Consider the following 22,174-nt stretch of genomic DNA (forward strand, 5'->3'; position numbering starts at 1 on the left):
ATTGTTACGATTAGTAACCATTGGGTATCACAGACTCTATTCTTGTGGACGTTTAGTGTATTGTTGATGCGCAAAATTGCAAGCATTCAGTTATTCGGCTATTAGACTTCATGAACCACCCTTTAATGTCACACCACACTGTTATCACAAAAATAAATGTTAGTATAAATAGTCCTGGTTGACAGGTTTTGTAGCATTAATCAAGCTTTGCTTTTTGCATGATGTAGTTTGTCACGGTCTGACAGTGCTTTAAAAATTTGAACAAATGATATGCAATGTTAGGTGACGTGTTAGAGCCAGGTGTTTTTCCTGGACACCTGACTTCCGTGCAGTGTTAGGGGAATATTAGGGTTGCAGTCAACCCCCCAGTCCCTGCACGACAACCACACACACACAGTAGGCCTGTATTTACATGGAAGTCATGTCATTGAGGGCGTGGTCCAACTCCTCACTAATGGCCTTGTACTTCAGTTTCTGTGCGTATAGCTCATCTGTTCAGAGAGGTCAAAGAGTGAAGGGATACATTTTTTTTTTTAAGAATAGGAAGCTGTGTATGAAGAAAGGAGAGGGAAAGAAATAGCAGCCAAAGAGAAAGTGATGTATGCTAATAGCATGATTAAGCCAGAACAGGACTTCTCCTGTAGACAGTGCAGTGGGAAATACAGGAGTTTTAAGGCAAAGTGGCTGGATCCTACCTTCCAGATCATCGATGGTCTTTTCCAGCTTGGCCACAGACCTCTCAGCAAACTCAGCACGAGTCTCAGCCTAAGAGAAGTCAAAAACAAAGCATTCAATCAAGATACTAGACAACCTAGACTAAAAGTTAATTTGGGACTACAAAAGCAACCGAACCAAAACTACTATCACTTTCTGAAGGAAAAAAAAGTGGACCAAACAAATGCAATGCACAAGACAAACTACAAAATGAGACAGCCAGACAAATAACAGATCAGAAACAAAAATATACCCACCCACTACGAGCCATTAACTAGTATCAAAGAAATCTCCTTGAGGAATTGAACATAAATATTCCCCCCCCTATTCATCGCCCCGAAACGCCAAACTAGATACTATAAGGGGACGTCATAGACAACGCATGAACTTAGATAGACTTCCCTGAATTTCGCTTGAGAGAGTGTCAACCATGTGCAATTATATCTACCAAATTGAGGCTTTTTTCCCCATTCTCTACGTCAGAGTTCCCCCAACTGGTGACCCGAGGGCCAAGATTTTATTTTAATGCTGGACATAAGACTAAAAACCCTAGCAAATCAGTGCCAAGCCATTTCTGTTTTTGAAATATGTTCCAAACTATTCCCACGTATAGATATACAGTATGTGATCGTATACAAACGTAAGCAAGGATCGAAATTATTGTTTTAGTCAGGATTTATATCCGTTTGGGCTTCTTTGCAGTCAATTTGCAGTCTACAAATTTGTAACATGTCCGGCCCCCTGACCATTCACCTAAAAAACAATTAGCATAATAATATCAGCCCGCGTGTGAATCTAGTGATGATACCTGCTCTACAGGTTATCCACTTACCTCTTTGAGCTTGTCAGTCAGGATCTTAATCTCTTCCTCATACTTGTCCTCCTTCTGGGAGTACTGTAATAGAAGATAGGATTGTCAGTTTAAAGTGCATGTAGAGCACACAGACTCACAAAAACACATCACCCCAATCTCATGTCAAAGACCAGTTTATCGATGCTGCAATAGGATTCTTAACATGCAATTTAGTTAAATAATTAGACAAATATCAATGACAACCCATGTGACTTGCTTGCTGTGATTGCAATTCCCAGTTGGACTGCAGTGTCTCGATTGCCCAATCACTGATAGCAAAAAGAAATGTACCGAAATAAAGTGGATTAGGCAAAAAAAAATCTGCGTAATACATTAAATTGAAGCATTTCCATGCAAAACATTTATTTTGCCAAAGTTCTGAATATTTTTCCCCATTGGACAGGCCACCGGTAAAACATAACGGAGGAATACCAGAACACTACAGTCCATAAAAGATAGAAGTAGAATACCACTTATTTAACCTTTATTCCACCGAAACAGCTTTACTAGTAGGGATGTTTACAGTGCATCTGCTCTGAGCACACCTGGACTTGCATATGCAAGATTGTAGAGGGAACAATCATAAACCTGGGTTGTGTTCATTAAGTCACACAATGGAAAACCTTCAAAGGTTTTGCAACCAAAAACAAGTCCCAGTAGTCTCCTGTTTCAGTATTTTCTTCTGGTTGGTGCCTAATGAACACAGACCTGGAAGAAGTGTGCATTTGCATTCCACTGCTGGGTCATTGGAAGATAACGATTACAAAGGGGGTAAAAAGGAACAATTCATTATGGCCCCATTGCCTCTGACATAAGAGTAACATTACATTTTATCTATATGTTATACTAGACCAAACCCTAAACTTAGTATGGGGGTGTTTGTCCATGCAGGCCTTTGGTCCAATCAGAAATATGGAGATTAAATTAACTCCATGCAAGTGTGACCTTTCTAGAAATTATAAACATAGGCTGTAAAGGGCACTGATGACAAGAATGGATGTCTTTAAGGGGTAGGGGGTATTCAAGCCTAGAATGGAGGTAAATGCCAAAGGGCAATTAACTACACAGACCAACTAACCCAAGGGTAACTGCCTGGGGTATATGGATAGGTAGTACACACTGCCAATGTTGTTCAAGGCAGAGTCTATACAGAACCTTGTGTAGGGTGAATACAGCAGCTGCACTCAAATGCTGCTCACACAGATACAGTATTATCTATCAACTGCAACATGTGCAAAGACATTTGTCAACACATTACTTACTAAATTCGTCTGCTCAGATATATAGTCACAAAAAAACATGCCCACACACAGGTAACATGCTGGTTTAATTTGAGGTTCACACAACCAGGTAAAATGCCAACACACACACACACACACACTACCTTCTCCGCCTGGGCCTCCAGGGACTTAAGGTTATTGGTGACGTTTTTCAGCTCCTCCTCCAGTTCAGCACATTTACTGGATTTGAGGGGAGGTGGCCATTGAGTTTGTTTCAAGAGAACAAGGAGAGATGGCACAGAGGGTGACGAGGGCAGAGCAGTGTAAAAAGGAGGGAAAGAAAGAGCAGCAGTGTGAAAAAAAATCGTCAATATGGTTTAAGATAATTGATGGCGAGAGATGACAGAAATAGAGTTGGCGGTGTGGCACAGATACAGTAGTTAGGGAACACGAAGAATGAGTGCCTTATGACAGAAACGGCAGAGAAAAGGCACAAGGCTAACCACAGACCACGGCGGTCACAGACCCTTGACACTACCATATCTCCATATTAAAGTGAGCCCACATGTCACAACAGGAAATCAGTTTAAGCAACATCCCTAATGAAAGATGAGCTATACGAGTAATGTTCACGATCATTAGAATGGCATGCTTTAGGCTGGAGATGTCCTTATGAGGGCATTAACAAAAATGTGAGTAGTGCATGCTTGAGTTCTCATGAGTCAAATTCTGAGTTGTGTTCAGTAGGGCACACCTTAGCAAAACGTTTTGCAACAGAAAACTAAAGTGTGTTACTGGATGAGTCGAGATGGCATCTCCCATTTCACCCAGTTTCAATCCTACTAAACATGAACCTGAACTCTCCCATAGACTTGAGCAGTAGGATGTCACTTAATACACTGGATTTCATGCAAACAGGTTGAGAAAAGAGAAGGGAAGGGAAAGGGAGGCAAGGTAGAGACTGACAAGGTAAGGAAAGAGAAGGCTGAAGTTGGCAAGTCCTGGAGTCATCCAAAGGGGACCACCCATTTGTCCGATTACTTCTTTCTCATTACACAGGAAACACTTTCCCTGTCCACTTATTGAGATATAGTTCCAATACTATCCATAAATCTCAAGCCTGATGTTCTACCAATGGTAGGTTACACTAAAGCACATCTATTCAGTTGAGCATAAACACACAGTCTCAACACACATACACAGTAGAGGTCGACCGATTATGATTTTAACGCCGATACCGATTGGAGGACCAGATAAAGTTGATTACAATAATACTGAATGAAATCTTATTTTAACTTAATATAATACATCAATATAAATAAATTAAGCCTCAAATAAATAATGAAACGTGTTCAATTTGGGTTAAATAATGCAAAAACAAAGTCTTGGAGAAGAAAGTAAAAGGGCAATATGTGCCATGTAAAAAAGCTAACGTTTAAGTTCCTTGCTCAGAATATGAGAACATATGAAAGCTGGTAGTTCCTTTTAACATGAGATGTCAGTATTCCAAGGTAAGAGGTTTTAGGTTGTAGTTATAGTATTTATAGGACTATTTCTCTATACCATTTGTATTTCATATACCTTTGACTATTGGATGTTCTTATAGGCACTTTAGTATTGCCAGTGTAACAGTATAGCTTCCATCCCTCTCCTCGCCCCTACCTGGGCTCGAACCAGGAACACGTCGACAGCAGCCACCCTCGAAGCATCGTTACCCATCGCTCCACAAAAGCCGCGGCCCTTGCAGAGCAAGGGGAACAACTACTCCAAGTCTCAGAGCGAGTGACGTTTGAAAAGCTATTAGCGCGCACCCCGCTAACTAGCTAGCCATTTCACATCGTTACACCAGCCTAATCTCGGGAGTTGATAGGCTTGAAGTCATAAACAGCGCAATGCTTGAAGCATTGCGAAGACCTGGCAAATGCACGAAAGTGCTGTTTGAATGAATGCTTAAGAGCCTGCTGCTGCCTACCATCGCTCAGTCAGACTGCTCTATCAAATCATAGACTTAATTATAAAATAAGACAGAAATATGAGCCGTAGGTCATTAATATGGTCGAATCCGGAAACTATCATTTCGAAAAACAAAACAATTATTATTATTTATTTTAGCTAAATATGCAGGTTTAAAAATATTTACTTGTGTATTGATTTTAAGAAAGGCATTGATGTTTAAGGTTAGGTACAGTGGTGCAACGATTGTGCTTTTTTCACAAATGCGCTTTTGTTAAATCATCCGTTTGGCGAAGTCGGCTGTCTTTGTTAGGAAGAAATAGTCTTCACACAGTTCGCAACGAGCCAGGCGGCCCAAACTGCTGCATATACCCCGACTGTTGCAAGAGAACACAATTTACCTAGTTAAAAGAAATTCATGTTAGCAGGCAATATTAACTAAATATGCAGGTTTAAAAATATATACTTGTGTATTGATTTTAAGAAAGGAATGATGTTTATGGTTAGGTACACGTTGGCGCAATGACAGTCCTTTTCCTGCAAATGCGCACCACATTGATTATATGCAACGCAGGACACGCTAGATAAACTAGTAATATCATCAACCATGTGTAGTTAACAGGTGATTATGATTGATTGTTTTTTTACAAGATAATTTCAATGCTAGCTAGCAACTTACCATGGCTTCTTAATGCATTCGCATAACAGGCAGGCTCCTCGTGGAGTGCAATGAGAGGCAGGTGGTGAGCGTGTTGTACTAGTTAACTGTAAAGTTGCAAGATTGTCAGCTAGGGGATTCAAGGTAAAGGTCCGTCATTCTGCCCCTGAACAAGGCAGTTAAAATACCGTTCCTAGGCCATCATTGAAAATAAGAATGTGTTCTTAACTGACTTGCCTAGTTAAATAAAAAGGTGTTAAAAATAAACTGTCCAAACATAGACTTTTGATTATGAAAAGTTGAAATCGGCCCTAATTAATTGGCCATTCCGATTAAATCGGTCGACCTCTAATACACAGTAGGGTGTCCAATAAAAAATAAAAAATTTGACCAATGGGTAAATTTATGTTGATAAATTGGAGTTTTTACCCTAGTGGGATGGCCAGAATTACAGTAACTAAATAAACGGAGGCCAGAGGGGGGAAAACAAGAACAAAGATAAGGACAAAAGCATTGCGTCAGCTAGGCTGGACTGTGTGCAAGAATGAGCCTACTGGCTACCTTTGCCATTGAGCTTGTCATCCTTCTCAAGTCCACAGGACGAAAAAAAAAAAAAACAGGTAAGATGGATAGAGTGAGACATGACATGTAGTATTTTATATTTTAGTTTAGTTTTCGCTTTTCATAAATTCCTGTTCTTTTTAGAAGATTCCACAAAAAACAAGCATACCTCTGAAATGTTAAAGGAGCACTGAGTGTATACCAAGCTTTATATTTTCAAAGATTAGTGCATTTAATTCAGCCCGTCTCATAGTTTTGCTTATTGTGACCTGCAAAAACTACTTTGAAGACAACCACAAAATGTAGAATACTCAAGTTATGAGAAACCTGCACTTATTATCAGATGTATTAGGTTAAGAAATCTGACTTATTGGAGAAAGACCCCACTGAATGATTCAGAACATGAATAATCATATGTGTCTCGGTAAAATGTATTTTAAAACATAAGGCAGTGAAGTTATCACCAAAGCGTGTTTCCACCCACTCAGCCCAGAGTGGGTGGACACCCTCCTTTTTAGCGTACACACTGAAGTATAGGCATGTGCACCATACATATTCACGCCAGACACACAAACGCACTCTCTACCTGGTCTTCAGAGGCCTGCAGGGACTTCAGAGATTGGTCGAAACCCCTCAGCTCCTCCTCCAGGGCCCTGGCTTTGCTGTTAGTGCAGGGAGGGGGTGGAATCACGCATAAACATGCGGAACATGGAGGGGGTCATGCGTGGAATTTAGGTCAGAACCCCAGAAACATGCACAGAGACAGAGGGAGGTCAATTTCTCATTAGGATACAGAACCATTGTTATGCAAACACACTTGTTTATTCTCATGGCTGTGGGAACAGTGAGGATGATACCGGGAGTGGGAAAGGTATAATGCAGAACCGGATCAAACGCTTTCGTTGGTCTGATAAAATGAAACCAATGTAATAGTCCCAAAAGTGCAAACTAAGCAGTATTTTTTATTTTAATATGTCTTCAAGCAGCCATGGCAGGGTTCAAGCTATGGCCCCACAGCACCACCATCAGGACAAATAGGACAGATCGCAATACGATTTGCAACATCTGTACTCCTTAACATGCTTAATTAACACATATCAGAACTCAACATAAAACAGATCATGCACTATGCTTTTGATGCATCTTGGACAATTTGTAATAATGTTGACTAGTTCAAAATGTCTTCTCCAGAATCGCTGGCACCAAATTTGGTATATAGCATCTATGGACGCACATCTTCAAAAGGCTACATTTTCCAAGACTCTCGCTCAAACATGGCCGCTATAAGCCAATAAGCATGCATTAATGTTTTTTCCTGTCCCAGTGCCGCCATGCGGCCAAAGAGAACCATTCTCTGCAGGTTAGCTAGACTCAAATCCCTGAGCATGTGCCAAATTTCATCAGATCAAGAGTTATAAGTGTGACCGATTTGAACATGCTTGCATATGTTGAGTATTGACAGTGTCATGAACATGTGTCAAGTTGTTACAATACAAATAATCACATCTGCGTTACAATATATGCATTTATGTGCCAGGTCAAGCCCACTTGAATGTTTATTGGTCAGTATGTTTGAGATGCTACCCACACTAGCGCAAACGGGGTGAGGGGCATGACCTTTAAAAATGTTCATCTTCCATAACTTATAGCGCCACAATGTGGCCAATTGGCATGGCACTGCATGACATTGTGTGGTCCAGCTTTTGCTGCTTGAACTTCTAACAATGCATTAGAGTCTGGCCTGGTATAATGATGATGTAGACAGGGAATTGTTTAAATATAGTTCACAAAAATAATCTATGTGAAAATTCACAATGTATGTCTGTATTCTGCATGAGTAGTAGGTGTGTGACAACAGTATGTTTAGGACAACAGCACTACAATGCAGTACATGTTAAATGTTATATAGTATTCTGTGTAGTAGGTGTGTACATTCCTTAGAGGGAAAACGTCAGTATATCCAAATCATTTGACAGAATAATTTTTGACAGTGTTGAACAGGTGTTAACGTACCACCAGCGTAGTTCTGCGTATATGTGTGTGTGTTACTATTGTGCAGTTCAATCATGTGGCAACTCACGCCTCAGCAAGCTCTGCCCTCTCCTCTGTGCGCTCATGATCCCCCTCGATGATCAGCAGCTTACGAGCCACCTGTAGACACACGCACAGGATTATTTAGTGCCAGTTGCAGACGGAAACAATTGCTCGCAAGATTGGCGCAGATGGTGTACAGGTGATGTATGTGTGGGGAGAGACGCCCATTTTGGATATAAATTATGTACATGTCGGCCAAAACTGTACTAGTGAGCTTACAGCCTTGCGTGAGAGGAAAGGTATGCGATAACCTCATCCACTTTGTGTCTCGATAAGGATGTTACATTGTGTCCGTGTGTGTGCTTATGAGGTAGTACTGAAGCAGCATGGCGTGTGTGTACATGATCGTACCAATTTTAACACACGTATTGTATTACCTAACATTACCTTCGACCAGAAATGTTGCGCAACTATCCAAGGCTAGTTCAGGCACAGCAGGCAGTTCTGTTCATTCTGAGAACTCTGCCGTGTGTGATATCCTTACCTCCTCGTATTTGCGATCGGCCTCCTCAGCAATGTGCTTGGCCTCTTTCAGCTGGATCTCCTGTAGCTCCATCTTTTCCTCATCCTTCAGGGCTCGGTTCTCAATCACCTTCATGCCCCTGGAACCAACACAGGCAAACATTACACATATTGTATTGTGTAGAGATTTGTTTGGCCTATCCTAACTTGAGAGGCTACCATTTTGTGGTAATAGGCCAATACTGGATATTAGACTTTGGCTATTTGTCAAACTAAACACACTCTTAATATTTACACTGTCAGCAGCATGTGACACTACATTTCACAGTCTGGGAGGGACAACAGAGGGAAAAACTCAAGTGTGTCAAAGAAAACGCATCCAATCAATTAACATTATTGGCTGGGCCAATAATGACTCATATGGAGAGATAGACAGACAATCGTCAAAGATACTGGTAACTAACCTAAGATTAATCATCTGCGTCATTTACAATAGGAGCAAATGAAGTACAACGGGCAGAACAAGCAAGAGCTAGTGAAATCCTATTGGCGCGTTTAAGCAAGTATTCACATATTTCTGTTGGGGAATTGTGCATGTGTGCAATAACTCAATTCACCCTTGCACTCCTAAACTAAAAAAATATATATATATTTTTTTTTTACTTTGTTCAATCTGTTCGTAACATATTTTAGTTTCAGGTACAGAAAACAATATTTCATCAACAAAACAATTGTTGGCGAAGTTTCATGTAGCGCCATATTCCCCCACTGGACTTCTTATCACCATATTTGAAGGCAAGTTTTAAACAGATTTACACCCGTGATGTGTCTGGGTTTCCCCTTTTGTCTGTGCCATCGTTGCTATGTGCTTTCACTTCCTGACCAACAACGATGATAAACTGACATGGTTAAGACCATAACAACCAAGGCCAAGACCCCTTTTCTCAATATGTTGTCTTACTTCACAGAGCCAATGTTGAAAAGTTACACTTCCATTGCAGCATAGGGCCTTTTATTATACTAATAAATAATTTAGTGGGTGCTTATACTTGTCCTATTTCACACATGCACAAGTGTATGTAAATGAATGCGGACGACACCTACGTAAGCCATTCCCAACAGTTGACCAGGTTATGTTAGAGATACAAATCAGACTTTGTTGCCTTAGCGAAAGCCCTGGTAGTACATAATGTGGACAACTCTAAATACACGTTGTAGCATGCTAGCAGACACACAGACTTCCAGTCATTGCGCTAGCACTAACTTTCTTCATACTGGACATAGACATAAAATGGTATCCACGAGTTAACCTGACTCTGGAGAAGTATCCCTTTAAACGGTGGTGTTTGGAGCATTAGTGTGTGGGCCTCTTTTCCCTTTTTTTGTGAATGTGTCCCACTGACCTCTCACTTTCGTCCGCAGCCTTCTCTGCCTCCTCCAGTTTCTGCAGAGCAGTGGCCAGTCGCTCCTGGGCCCTGTCCAACTCCTCCTCAACCAGCTGGATACGCCGGTTCAGGGAAGCAACCTCAGCCTCAGCCTGTATCAGGGGGAGAGTTGGGCCAAATGTCAGTATACTGCCCAAATTGAAATGGAATTTACCCCTACCCTGCTTAAAACATACAGTCCATAATTGTTTGTATATGCCGTCATATAGGATTTATATAGTGCTTTTTCTAGTGCTCAAAGCACTTAACATTGCATCATATCACACCTCGTCCACCGATACGAGGCTAGACAATGTTCCAGTCAGATGGCCATTCTTTCACTTTGATTTTCTCAACACAGCCATCCAGTACACAGGTCATGTTCAGTGTATCACAACATTTCAACCATACAATATCTGTTACCTTGTATTCTCCAATGACAATATATTGTGGGGGAAAGACAAACTGCATAAATGTTATCCTACCAATTTCTTGTTAGTTTTCATGGTTAACCTTCATTGAATAGAGGTCACTAGACTGGCTATAACAATTTGCCAGTGTACCCAGTTATACAGACAGATGACAGAAAAGAGATGTCCCTAGATGGACAGATGAGAAAGAGGGGACAGACATTGACACATTGACACGCATTAAAGACTAGCCATATCAAGCTAAAGGCCTCTACTCTTTAGCTGTACACCTACCATGCTTTCTGTGTAATGCAAGGTGGTGAAATGCATGGGGTCACAATTTCCTTCTCAATGGTCCAGAAGAACTTTCATTGCAATCAGAGTTTAATTAGTGCTGTAATTCTGGTTTATTTCTTTCTTTTTTTAAATAACTAATTGACCAACATAAGGTCAATTATTTTAATTGCATTTAGTTCGTTTTTCCCCGTGAACTCAACACATAACTTCTCTATCAAGCATGAACTGTGGAACATTGTAGGAAGGTGTAGTTAACAGGCCATTCGTTGAACCGGGCAATGGCCCATCACGTCATCGGGCCAACGCGTGGCAGGAGCATCCCATCTCAAATCAAACAGTAACGTTGATGTCAAATAGGCATAGCATGGTGCATCTATTTTCCACAAAATAAATATTCGAATTTTCTAATTTTCTATTTAACAAGTTTTCACTGGGAAGGCAGGTAAAGCGTATTGAAAGGCAATTACTTTTGCATGTGGAAAACACAGAATCCAACTCATTCCTACAAGTGCTTAATAATTACATCACTTTCGTTTTGAACAAACTTTGCCATCGGCAAAAACGGGGACTTTGCTCACATCCAGAAGGCAAACTGATTCCAAAACATATGCAATAAACACTAGCCCGGTTCACCCTGGGCATTAAATCAAACCCCATCCGTGTCTTTCTGTTAAAGTACCTGTCCGGTGAAAATCTCACTTAAATATTCCGTTAACTCACAACCAAATAACGTTGACTATACTCGTGGCCAACGCATAAATAGTAGAAAAATGTAAAAATCTCTACCTCAGACTTGTATCAGTCACGTTTTTGTAACCGTCACGGAGACCACATGCAAACATATTTTGGTTAAATGGCAAAATACGTGTATTTTATTTAAATAAATTAGGAAATAAAAGTAATATGGTTTATTGTTTTATACATCTTTGTTTAGCATTTAGTCACACACACACCACCCCCTCCCCCCATCCCCATCCCTGGCTGGGTAAAGTAACAGAAGAATGTTGGTTACAACTGTCCGTCCTAACCTGCTACGTAAAGTAACTTCCGGTCGTACCTATATCGAGTTGGCATCCCATGTCAATAGGCTACTGGTAGGGCGGAGGTGTAAATGCAAGAATCACGACCCAGTGGTTGGCTACATTGTGTCTTTTTAAAGTGCACCATCAACGCACCTCGTACATCGAAACAATGTAGACCTGTAGACGTGCACATCTTGTCGAAATGCCTGAACGAATGTTGATTCCTGAATATCCTTACCTGTTCTCTTGATGTTTTGTCCACCTCGACCTGTCTCTGAAGACTTTCTGCTCTTTCTTCGGCTTCATCTGCCTGTTGCTGTAAAACTTTAATCTTTCGCTTAACCGCGTCGATGCTGTTGTTTCCAGACATTGTCTTGTTTGCGAGCGTAGGCTAAGCCTAGTTAGATTTTTCCTTCTCTAAAACGTTTCTTAGAACTTCGACTTCAGCTGGAGTTGTCCTGAAATGAAAAAAAGCAGCAACGCCCCACCAAGACGGGAAAACGTTTGTAGTAGATTAGTGGCGTGAAAATACGTTATTCCTCCTAACAGCAGTGACTCAATAACGCACTAAAATTTGACACAGTTCTAACCTACTTTAGTAAAATGTTTTCAAATTAGCCTAACCCTGTGTTAGATGGTTAAGATAGTTATCCTGCTGCTATAAATCAGCGAAGATGTTTTTTCTACAGACGTGGCAAGTAGCAAACCTAATTCATTGGCTTCCGCTTTCGAAAATGGGGGGGGGGATTTCTTTCAATTGCGCGCGGTTCTAATTTAAACTCGTTCAACAAACGAATTAAAAATTGCCTTGACAAGAGATGTGCTATGCGGTCCAGTCTCTCCCTCCCCTGTCTCCAAATCACTATACCGGCTCGGTTCCCCTTCTCTTTCCTTTTCAACCCACTTCCGGCTTGCGCCACACCCAGTCGAGTGTAGACAATTGACTGGAATGCTGATCCAGAGTCTGCCCCTAGAACTAGTTGGTCCCAAGACGAAAAGAAAAAATGATCCCCTGTCAGCGCACTGAGCACGATGTCTCTTCGACAGGAAGGCACTCCTTGTTTTTCGTGTCCTGATCAGGTAAAGTGACGTACAATTTATAAAATCACTCGCATTCCAAGCCACTCCCGGGGTAGCATTTGAGAAAGTCCATATATGGGGGTATATTTGGGAAACTTCAGCTTTTATTAACAGAAACCAACCTAGGCTGCAGGTAGTGTGAGTGTATGATTCCCCCCCAGTATTTTATCTAAATTGATTTGGTTATGTATTTGTCTGTTCGTGTATGGTGTGAACGTTTGACATAGCCACCATTCTGTCTGCGAGCTGATATGTCACACTATCTATACCCTGTCTAGAGTCTAATTTAAGTGGAATGCAATTTTCAGCTGCATGAGAATGTAATCACTACATCACGATGTAGTAAAAATTTGTGTAAACGTTGTACGTGTGTGTGTGCCTTCTATCTACAGGCTATTAGGTATTGTATGCCTACTTGTTCATCGTGTGTGACTACAGTATGTGCTTGGTTTGTGTACATTTTTTGCTTGTCATCACATCGTACCTGAAGCCTGTTTCAAAGCCCTCCAGACACAGAATATGACGGTTTCTTAATTCCTTCATGTTTCACAACAACTGGAGGATGCCGAGACATGCACCAGAACACACACACAAATCAAGTCACTACTTGTGAACCATTTATGTGAATTCCGTGTGATATAAAACAATAACAGGCCTAGATATTTAAATTATGCCCGAAATAATCTTTCCTTGTGAGATGAAATAAGTATTTCGAATTAAATTGAACTTTCGTTTCAGTGAATAACCCCATCTGTGAAGGCGACTATGTTTCAAACAGGCCTTGAGATGCAGAGTACTGAGAAATCCTGCTGTAGTCATCATTTCCTGGCCCTCCCTTCCTCTCTCAATCCACCGTCAATACCAGGATTGTGTTTATTAGGTCACACCTGAAAACGTATTGCAACAGAAAAAGAAAATAAGCGTTTCTTATTGGTCAATTCCAGGAAGTCCCCTCCTTGATTTCTTCCGTTTGGTGCCTAACGAACGTGTGTTGTTCGAAACTTGAATGGTTTCAGTAAATGGCTTGATTGTCCACTTCCAGTTGTTACCGTCAAGTGTCGCTCCAGACAACGTTTGGCACTGTGAACCAACTATAGACGTTGAGTTTCTGTCGCTGTCCATTGATTCTGCATTGCTATGCCCAGATTCTCAATTTATAATTGTATAAATTGGTAAAATTAGACGTTAGACGTACACGTTTGTTATTAACTATAAGTCTATTGAAAAATTATACAAATTTGGCTACATCTTGGCTATTTCAGGATTTTATCTAATGACTGAAATTAAGATATAGAATGTATATGATGTGAAGAATGATGTGCTTTGGCTGAAAAAGGGCAAAAAAATGTGTGCCAAACACAGTTTGACTGCAATACTGTGGCAAATCGCTGGGCTCCTCCAAAGCCACATTTTTGCTACTTCTATACTAAAATGGTCATTTAGCAAGGGATTATTAGTTAGCACAAGTTATGGGAAAATCTGTAAACTGTTAGCAGGAGTTATAATACTAAAATAGGGTGTAGTGGTAGCCTACATGCTAAAATGTTAGCTTTTTGTAGGAGCTAGGTGCTAAACAATGGGTGTTTCTCAATATGCATACTAACGTGCCCCACACTGTCATGCTCCAAGTGCATTTTCCTGAGTAGGTTCTTGTGTGGACGAGAGTGTGGAGAATGCATAATTAAGTGATAATGCCAGAGAAGCCCGTGTTTGGAGGATATATTGGCACGGATTTCATCCTTCCACAAGATATAGTCCCGACACAAATCTAGGCTTGCAACCCAAGCCGGCTGGTCATTCGTTCTATCGGTTCGGTTGCCAGAGACGCGACCCAGTCGTTCAGTCTTTTGGACGCAACCCAGGTCGTTCGTTCAAAATGTTCCATTGCCATATTGCCTGATCACCTGGCATATAAAATGTGCTCTCTCGTCAGGACACTGTTGTTCAGAGGAGCTAGCCAACAACAAATCTAACACGATCACTTCAAACTGAAGCTGGAAAGACTTCAAACTAGCTGCACTTAGTTTTGTTTGACCTGTTGTCTATTGATAGTTCTTTGTATATATCCATAAAAATTATGCTGATTCATGATTTCGACTGGCTGAGAAAAGATGCCTATCTGTCTATCTCATCCTGACACATTCATTACTATGGGACAGCTGGAGAATTTGAATATTGAAACAATGTTTCAAATGTCAAAGAGACAGACAGCAAAGTTTATATAAAATCCGCTGTTGAAAAATAAGAGTCTAAAAGAAATGTGAGCTGAATATCTATATGCTTTTTATAGTGGAGATCAAGTGTATAAATTGCCTGGCTGTGCTGATGAGACAGTGGATTGCGCAGTCAGATGGAATATAGTAAATATGCATTTTAATCTCGTAGATTTAGCCGTTGGTCATTTGTGGAATAGACACCGGCTGGATTGCGGTTTTAACCAATCAGCATTCAGGATTAAACCCACCCATTGTATAAAACATTACATTTGAGAAGCACTCGCACTCTCCCTACTGTATTACCTCATGCTTCACCTCCCCATTCACGGAACCTTCTTCCAGCAAGGACAATGGCAACAATAAACAAAACAAGATGTACACAAAGCAAATGTTTTACTTCATAATTATCAGCTAGCTATATGTGAATCGTAATAATGTGGCTAACAAGTTAGTTTAACAGGAAAGAATGACCTAAAACTAATGTTATGCAAGGTATATGTACATTTTTCATGGGTAGCTACCAATTCTTTGTGGCTATCTAGCTATCCAGGTAGCCCTATTGACTTACTATGGACTTGGGACTTACCCATTTACTGAACCATCTTCCAGCCAGGACAATCAAAATAGAGACTTCACAAGATATACACAAAGCAACCGTTTTACTTCATAACTATCAGCGAACTATATGTGAATCGTAATAATGTAGCTAACCAAATAGCTTAACAGGCAAAATTGACCTAAAACTAATATTATGCAAGATAGATGTCAATTCTTCGTGGGTACCTAGCTAGCAATTATTCATGGCTATCTGGCTAGATAACAGTAGTAGCTAGCCAGTTAGCCCTATTGACTTATTATGGGCTCGCGATCTATGGTATGTAGGCAGGTAAAAATGTCTAAATTAATTTGAGAATATGAGAAGTACCCTCTGTGCTCCATTTACCATACTTTGATTTGGACTTGCTTGGAGCACGGTAGTATGCATTTTGAGAAACACCCTATGCCTTCAGCAGGAGTTGAATTCACATTTGTTTTAGCCATTAGCCGCTGGTTAAGTAGCGCTGCTGAAGGAGCGGTGCTTTGAGAGCACCTTAATGTGTGAAGATTGTGTTGCTCTTTACCCTCTTGCTGAAAACTGTGTGCCTGTGATTTAGTGCGTATGGAGCTAGGCATACTCAGGCAGTCATAAAACTGTCCTTTAGCGTGTCTTATTATGACACTAATCACAAGCATGTGGAGAGAGGCAGACGGACCACGTAGGTCAAGGAAAGGTTTATCCCAACGACTTAGAACTCTGACTCCTCTGAGACTTAATGCCACTGGAAAGGACACACACACACAACAATAGAGTCTGCTGAGGGGAGGATGGCTCATAATAATGGCTGGAATGGAGTCAATGGAGTGGTATCAACCTCATGGAAACCACATCTTTGATGTGTTCGATACCATTCCATCGTCTCCATTCCAGTCATTATTATCAGCTGTCTTACCCTCAGCAGCCTCCACTGACACACACACAAATACACACGTTGCACACTCAAAAGGACCACACACACACAGAGAAAGAGCGAGCAGAGCAACATTTGGATAGATCTGGTTACACTTTAGGGACAAATGCCCTTCACTAATCTCTTTGGCACTATTGCTCCACACTAATCTAGTTGTCTCTATGGAACAATTATTCTATTCTGGGGGAGATATTTAGGACATACCCAGGTAGAGGGGACAGAAAGTGGGGGCCCATATAATATAGAAATACATGTTATTAAGAAATGTATAAGGCAGACCTTAAAGGTAAATCCATATTCATTAAGAAGAGAAGTAATTGGATGAAAGGGTAAAGTACACTTAACCCGACCGACCACTCACACTAAATTCTTCCTCTTCTTTGTCGTTTGCTACATATAGTACTTTAGTCTGAGGATGACATCATTGAAGTAATTTCTGGTAATAGGGCACAAGGAGTGTTGTACAAAACAAAGTTTTCAGCGATTGGATCTTCTATAACCAACCAGAGTATCAAAGCCAATGACAAATTTTCAAACCGCCACTTTCCAACTGATGTTCTTACACTGGCCCAAGCCATCGGTTTCCGGACCAATGAGATGGCCCCAAAGTGTTCGCATTCGGTGTAGGGTTGGGGAGGTACTCAGATCCAAACTCATTGCGGAGAAGAAACTGACGTTAGTGGGCGTGGCGTAGCGTTTGGCCGGAGCAAGGAGTTTGGGTAACCAGGCAAAAGTACACTCCCCTCCGTATGTATTTGGACAGTGAAGCTAAAATGTTGAATTTAACTCTATTCTCCAGAATTTCAGATTTGAGATCAAAGGTTTTATGAAGCGACAGTACAGAATGTTTTATTTGAGGGTATTTTGATACATATCTGTTTTACCGCTTAAAAATGAAGCACTTTATGTGTCTGGTCCCACCCTTGTGAAGTCATAGGTATTTGGATAAATTCACTTATGTATGTATCAAAGCGGTCAAAAGTATAGAATTTGGTCCCATGTTTCTTGCACACAATGACTACATCAAGTTTTGTGACTCTACAAACGTGTTGTATCCATTTGCAGTTTGCTTTGGGTTATGTTTTGCCCAATAATAACTGATTGGCGAATGGAGTCATTTTCTTTCTAATTGAGTCATAAGATGTTTCTGAACACCTAAATTAATCCTGATATTTCCATGATTAAGAAAAAAAATGTGATTTAATCATGAATAATGATAAGCGAGATGCCGTTCAGACGCTACAACAAAAAATGAGGGTATGATTTTTGAGGGTATGATCTTTATTCATGAATTTTGGGGCATGATCATCATTACTCATGATTAACTGTAATCAAGGTAGCATCCACATTAATGTAGAAGTGTTCAGAAACATCTTCAATTCTTGTTTACAATCAAATTTACCATTCAGTTACTTTTTGGGCAAAACATACTGTAATCCGAAATACAACCAAACCAAACTGCAAATGCATCCAAGTTTTTAGAGTCACAAGCTTGATGTAGTCATTGCGTGCTAGGAAAATGGGTCCAAATACTACACTTTTGACTACTTTAATACACTATGAGTGAAATTTGTCCAAACACTTATTCAAATGGGGGGACTAGATATATAAAGTGCTTTCATTTCTAAACGGAAATGTATGAATATTCTCTAAAATAAAAGGTGACATTCTGTACTGTCGCCTCATTGGAAACATTTGAACTCAAATCAAAATGCTGGAGTATAGAGCCAAATGAAAAAATGGAGCTTCATTGTCCAAATACATACGTAGGGGGGTGTATCCAGTATATAAAGTTGAATGTTTTTTTGTTTGTTTAGTAAGTCTGTCCCATTGGCATCCCCCTCCTCTGGTATTTCTGTTATGCCCCATTCTGTCCCCCCTTTCAGACCACTAAACCCCACCCCGCCCCCTCAATGGAAATAACCTTGTGGTCATGGCCTTTGTTTCCCCTATACACTCCTCATATAGGATGGCTCATGAGAAGAGATTATTTTACATAGGTCTCTGGTCCCCTTTCATACGAATATACCTTGAATTCACACATATGCACAAGGACAAGACAGAGAGGTGTATTCAAAGAAAGGTGTCTTCAAAGGTATACTCACAAGAAAATGCATGCACGCACGCACGCACACACACACACACACACACACACACACACACACACACACACACACACACACACACACACACACACACACACACACACACACACACACACACACACACACATACGGACTTGTAGCTTGCAAAGATGAAAAACACAAACATGATTTTACCACATAACTGTACAGACAAGGTAGGGCAGACAGACCACACAAGAGCACATAACACCCGTAATGACCTTGGCTTGTTATAAACCATACAAATCATTGGGTAATCATCACTCCAAGGCACCACACAATACCTATTTACTGTAAAACACACACACACACGCACACATACCTAAGCCCCTCTGGTATTTCAACATGGTCATTCCATGCATTCTCTCTATTGAGACAAACGATTGTGATGACAGCTGCTGTTTGTTCTATATCTAAAGTCTGGAGAAACGTACTTCATTACAGTCAACTAGGGGAAATACAGAGAGAGAGAGAGAAATAGAGAATTACTGAGACCTACATTGTTGGAGAAAAAGATACCTAAACCACAAGAAGAGTAAAGAAATACAAAGAGGGAGGGGACTAGGATGAGATTGCCAACCCAAGAATAGAGAGTGGCAACCCAAGTATAGTCTTGGCTGCGGTAGCCTCAAGGTTAGAGAGGCGGGTCGGTAACAGGAGGTTTGCGGGTTCGAATCCCAGTGCTGACTTGAAAAAGTGAGCTGGCAACTGGAGAATTGCAGGCATCAATAACTCACATGCCATCTACAGTTACTGTGCCCTTGAGCAAAGCCCTTAAACCCCAAACTAGTCCTGGGGTTCTGCTCTGTTGCTGACCCTGTGCTGCTTCCAGCCTGCTGTGTAGGTTGGGTACTGTCACAGCAAAAATAACATCTGTGCAAATGGACAATAAGGGTCTATTATATTCTATTCCATTCTTTGGGGAGCGTTCAGATAGCAAAGCCTGTGCGCTCAATCCAAAATGCGCATGAAAACCAAACCTTTGAATTGTATCTTAGCTTCCTAGCACTAGAGTTAACCCTTAACTCAAACGGGTTACTGCTCGAAATTAACTGCCAACAAAGTGGACCAAAAGTGTCAGTCAAACTGTCACTAAATTATCATCCCAGAAACAGGCATGGCACTGTGGTTTTCACATACTCCTTGGCCAAACTAAAGCAGGCCTTTTTTGGCAATTTATGGGTAAAGGCACAATGGCTCATGAATCCAAAGGTCATGTGTTGTTCAGAAAGTCTGAATGGTTATATTATCTGTTGCTCTAAAAGTCTTTGGAGTTGGTTAGTGTCTTGTGTTTCTATCGCTAGTACCATAACAGCAACTATTTCCAGTGTACGTCATTCCTGTTCCTTTGGACCCACAGGGTCTGCAAGCTTTTGTTTTAGCCCAGCACCAACACTCCTGATTCAACTCAAGGTCTTATTGATTAGTTAAATCAGGTGTGTTAGTGCTGGGCTGGAACAAAAGCCTGCACACCCTGTGGGTCCCCAAGACCAGACTTGACGAATGCTACTCTAGTAAGAATATCGATGTTTATTGTCCCTAAAATTGTAGCATGTGGGATAGTCATAGGTGGGATATTCATTGGTGGGATAGTCATAGCTCGATTGGATGATACCATGGTCAGAATATGGGGATGAAATAGCAGTAGCTGTGGATGGGTGATCAGATCGAATGAAAGGAATGGGAGCTAGGGGAGACACCAGGCACCAGGTTTAACCTCCTGTGGTCTAAACTTGTCTAACCCTGTAAGAGCAGATTGTTTTTTTCATAGCACAAGTGTGTTTGCTTTGTCATACACTATGTAATATGAGCAGGTATGAGGCTTCTGGTACATTCAAGCTTGGTAAATCCTTAATGGGTCTCCTGCACAGAACCTGCTTCGCTCCGGGTTCAAAGCTCTTATCTCTAACCTATTATAACTTTGGGACATTCTAAGGCATCTAGCTAGACCTATTCAACACCCTCTGCTGCTGCTGATGATCATTGGACCAATTCCACCACCTCTTCAATCTTTGTATCGTTTCCAAAGCAACCCCAGCATCCAGGCCATGGCACCAATGTGACCGGCCTGGTGTCAAACAAGGATCATCCCTGCTACTCAAGACCATGTAACGTAACAAATAGCCAAGGCATCAGTTCTTGGAGCTAACACAAGTTGGTAGATGTTGCACTTAACCACTGGTCAAGGGTCAGCTACTGTATTTTATCGTCCTCTTAATACTTAAGGTTAGGAAATGGGGTTGGGTAATCTGATACTAGACCTGTAAGACTGTGGATGAATACAACACACTTACATCTGCAGCCTTTTTGTCCGCAACCTCCAACTTCTCCTGGGCATCCTTCAAGGCCTCAGAGTATTTGTCCAGCTCATCCTCAGTCCCCTTTAGCTTCTTCTGCATCTGCAGCAACTCATCCTCATGCTGAGAGAGAGAGCAAGAGTGAGAGAAGGAAGTAGAGAGGGGGGAGGGCAAGAAGAGGAAAGAGATATGGAGAAAGGGTGGGTGAGATTTGTACACTCTTTTCACACTATGGTGTGGACCTATTTTCTTTTCACCTTGACCTTTCCAGCACTGTTCCAGCAACTACGGTGGATACATAACCAGGCCAGCACAGTAAAGCTTGGCTTAATAGTGTGAAAATAGTATTCATTTAACTGATAGCCTCATAGCCTTGTCCATTTATCAAGGCATCTTGACTGTCACCCAGGCCTGGGTTCAAATAGTATTTGTCTTCTTACAAATAATTTTAGTGCTTGAGCCTTCGTGGAGTGGCAAATCGACCGGTTTGACACTTTTGGGACTATTCGATTGGCTCCAATGTGCCAGGAAAGTTAGAAAAGTATTTGAAAGAAAACAAATACTATTTGAACCCATGTCTGCAGCCACCTCACCTGTCCTCTTGTCGCAAGTAACCTAAAGCCTGGTGGACATGCCTGCCATGGTTCCACTTCAATGACATCTAGATATAAATACTTGCTCTGGATGGTAACATCCCCTAACAATCACTGAGTGAAAGGATCCACCATCGTATTCCATCCTAGTGTCTTGCCCTTCGCAATTTCTATGTGGGGACATCACTAGCTAAATCATCCAGCCTTGACTGACAGCTTGTCTGGCCTCGCTAATGAGAGAAATACGGTCTAACGTTTCTCTCAAGTTGTCTTGGCATGGTTTAGAATTTTCCAGTTGTCATTTTTTGGGGGACAGAGGTCACTTTGGACTCAGTTGTTAAGTCTTGTCAACTCTGTCCTATTCTTAACCATATTCTAACCTCTAGTATTTATAGTAATGTCATGAGCTTGTTACCTTATTTTCAAGAAGAATAAAATGAATGTAAAACAAAACCCTTCAAAATAAACATATTTTTAAAAAATTAAGAAAATATAATTAAATCTGTTACAAACACATCTAGAAAAGCAGGTGAGATGATTCCTTCACAGTATATTACAATATAGGTAAAAAATGTCACATCTATTTGACCAATTACTTTCTAACTCTATCGTTTAACGATGACCGGCCTAGGAGTTGTAACGGAGTTGTATCTAAGCAGACCATTTCCAACCACACAGCAACATTATGG

General features: G+C 40.9%; 1 protein-coding gene across 8 annotated transcripts in view; it reads right to left on the reverse strand.

Annotated features, from left to right (window-relative positions):
• LOC112264669 (tropomyosin alpha-3 chain) overlaps window positions 1–22,174 on the reverse strand; it is a 33,971-nt gene that overhangs the window by 11,154 nt on the left and 643 nt on the right. Inside the window, exons 1-8 of one of the 8 annotated variants that reach the window (XM_042295513.1) lie at window positions 12,376–12,523; window positions 11,907–12,126; window positions 9,919–10,052; window positions 8,538–8,655; window positions 8,040–8,110; window positions 6,546–6,621; window positions 1,547–1,609; window positions 696–765 (exon numbers count right to left, since the gene is read on the reverse strand). In XM_042295513.1, coding sequence (XP_042151447.1) covers window positions 696–765; window positions 1,547–1,609; window positions 6,546–6,621; window positions 8,040–8,110; window positions 8,538–8,655; window positions 9,919–10,052; window positions 11,907–12,038 — 664 coding nt within the window. In that variant the 5' untranslated portion in view covers window positions 12,039–12,126; window positions 12,376–12,523. Of the gene's footprint in view, window positions 1–408; window positions 492–695; window positions 766–1,546; window positions 1,610–2,951; window positions 3,028–6,545; window positions 6,622–8,039; window positions 8,111–8,537; window positions 8,656–9,918; window positions 10,053–11,906; window positions 12,525–20,889; window positions 21,016–22,174 lie in introns of those variants that run through there. The other 7 variants (XM_024441427.2, XM_024441430.2, XM_024441428.2 and 4 more) reach the window with 7 other exon arrangements.

The sequence above is a fragment of the Oncorhynchus tshawytscha genome, linkage group LG13 (genome assembly GCF_018296145.1).
Source record: "Oncorhynchus tshawytscha isolate Ot180627B linkage group LG13, Otsh_v2.0, whole genome shotgun sequence".
Taxonomy (NCBI): Eukaryota; Metazoa; Chordata; class Actinopteri; order Salmoniformes; family Salmonidae; genus Oncorhynchus; species Oncorhynchus tshawytscha.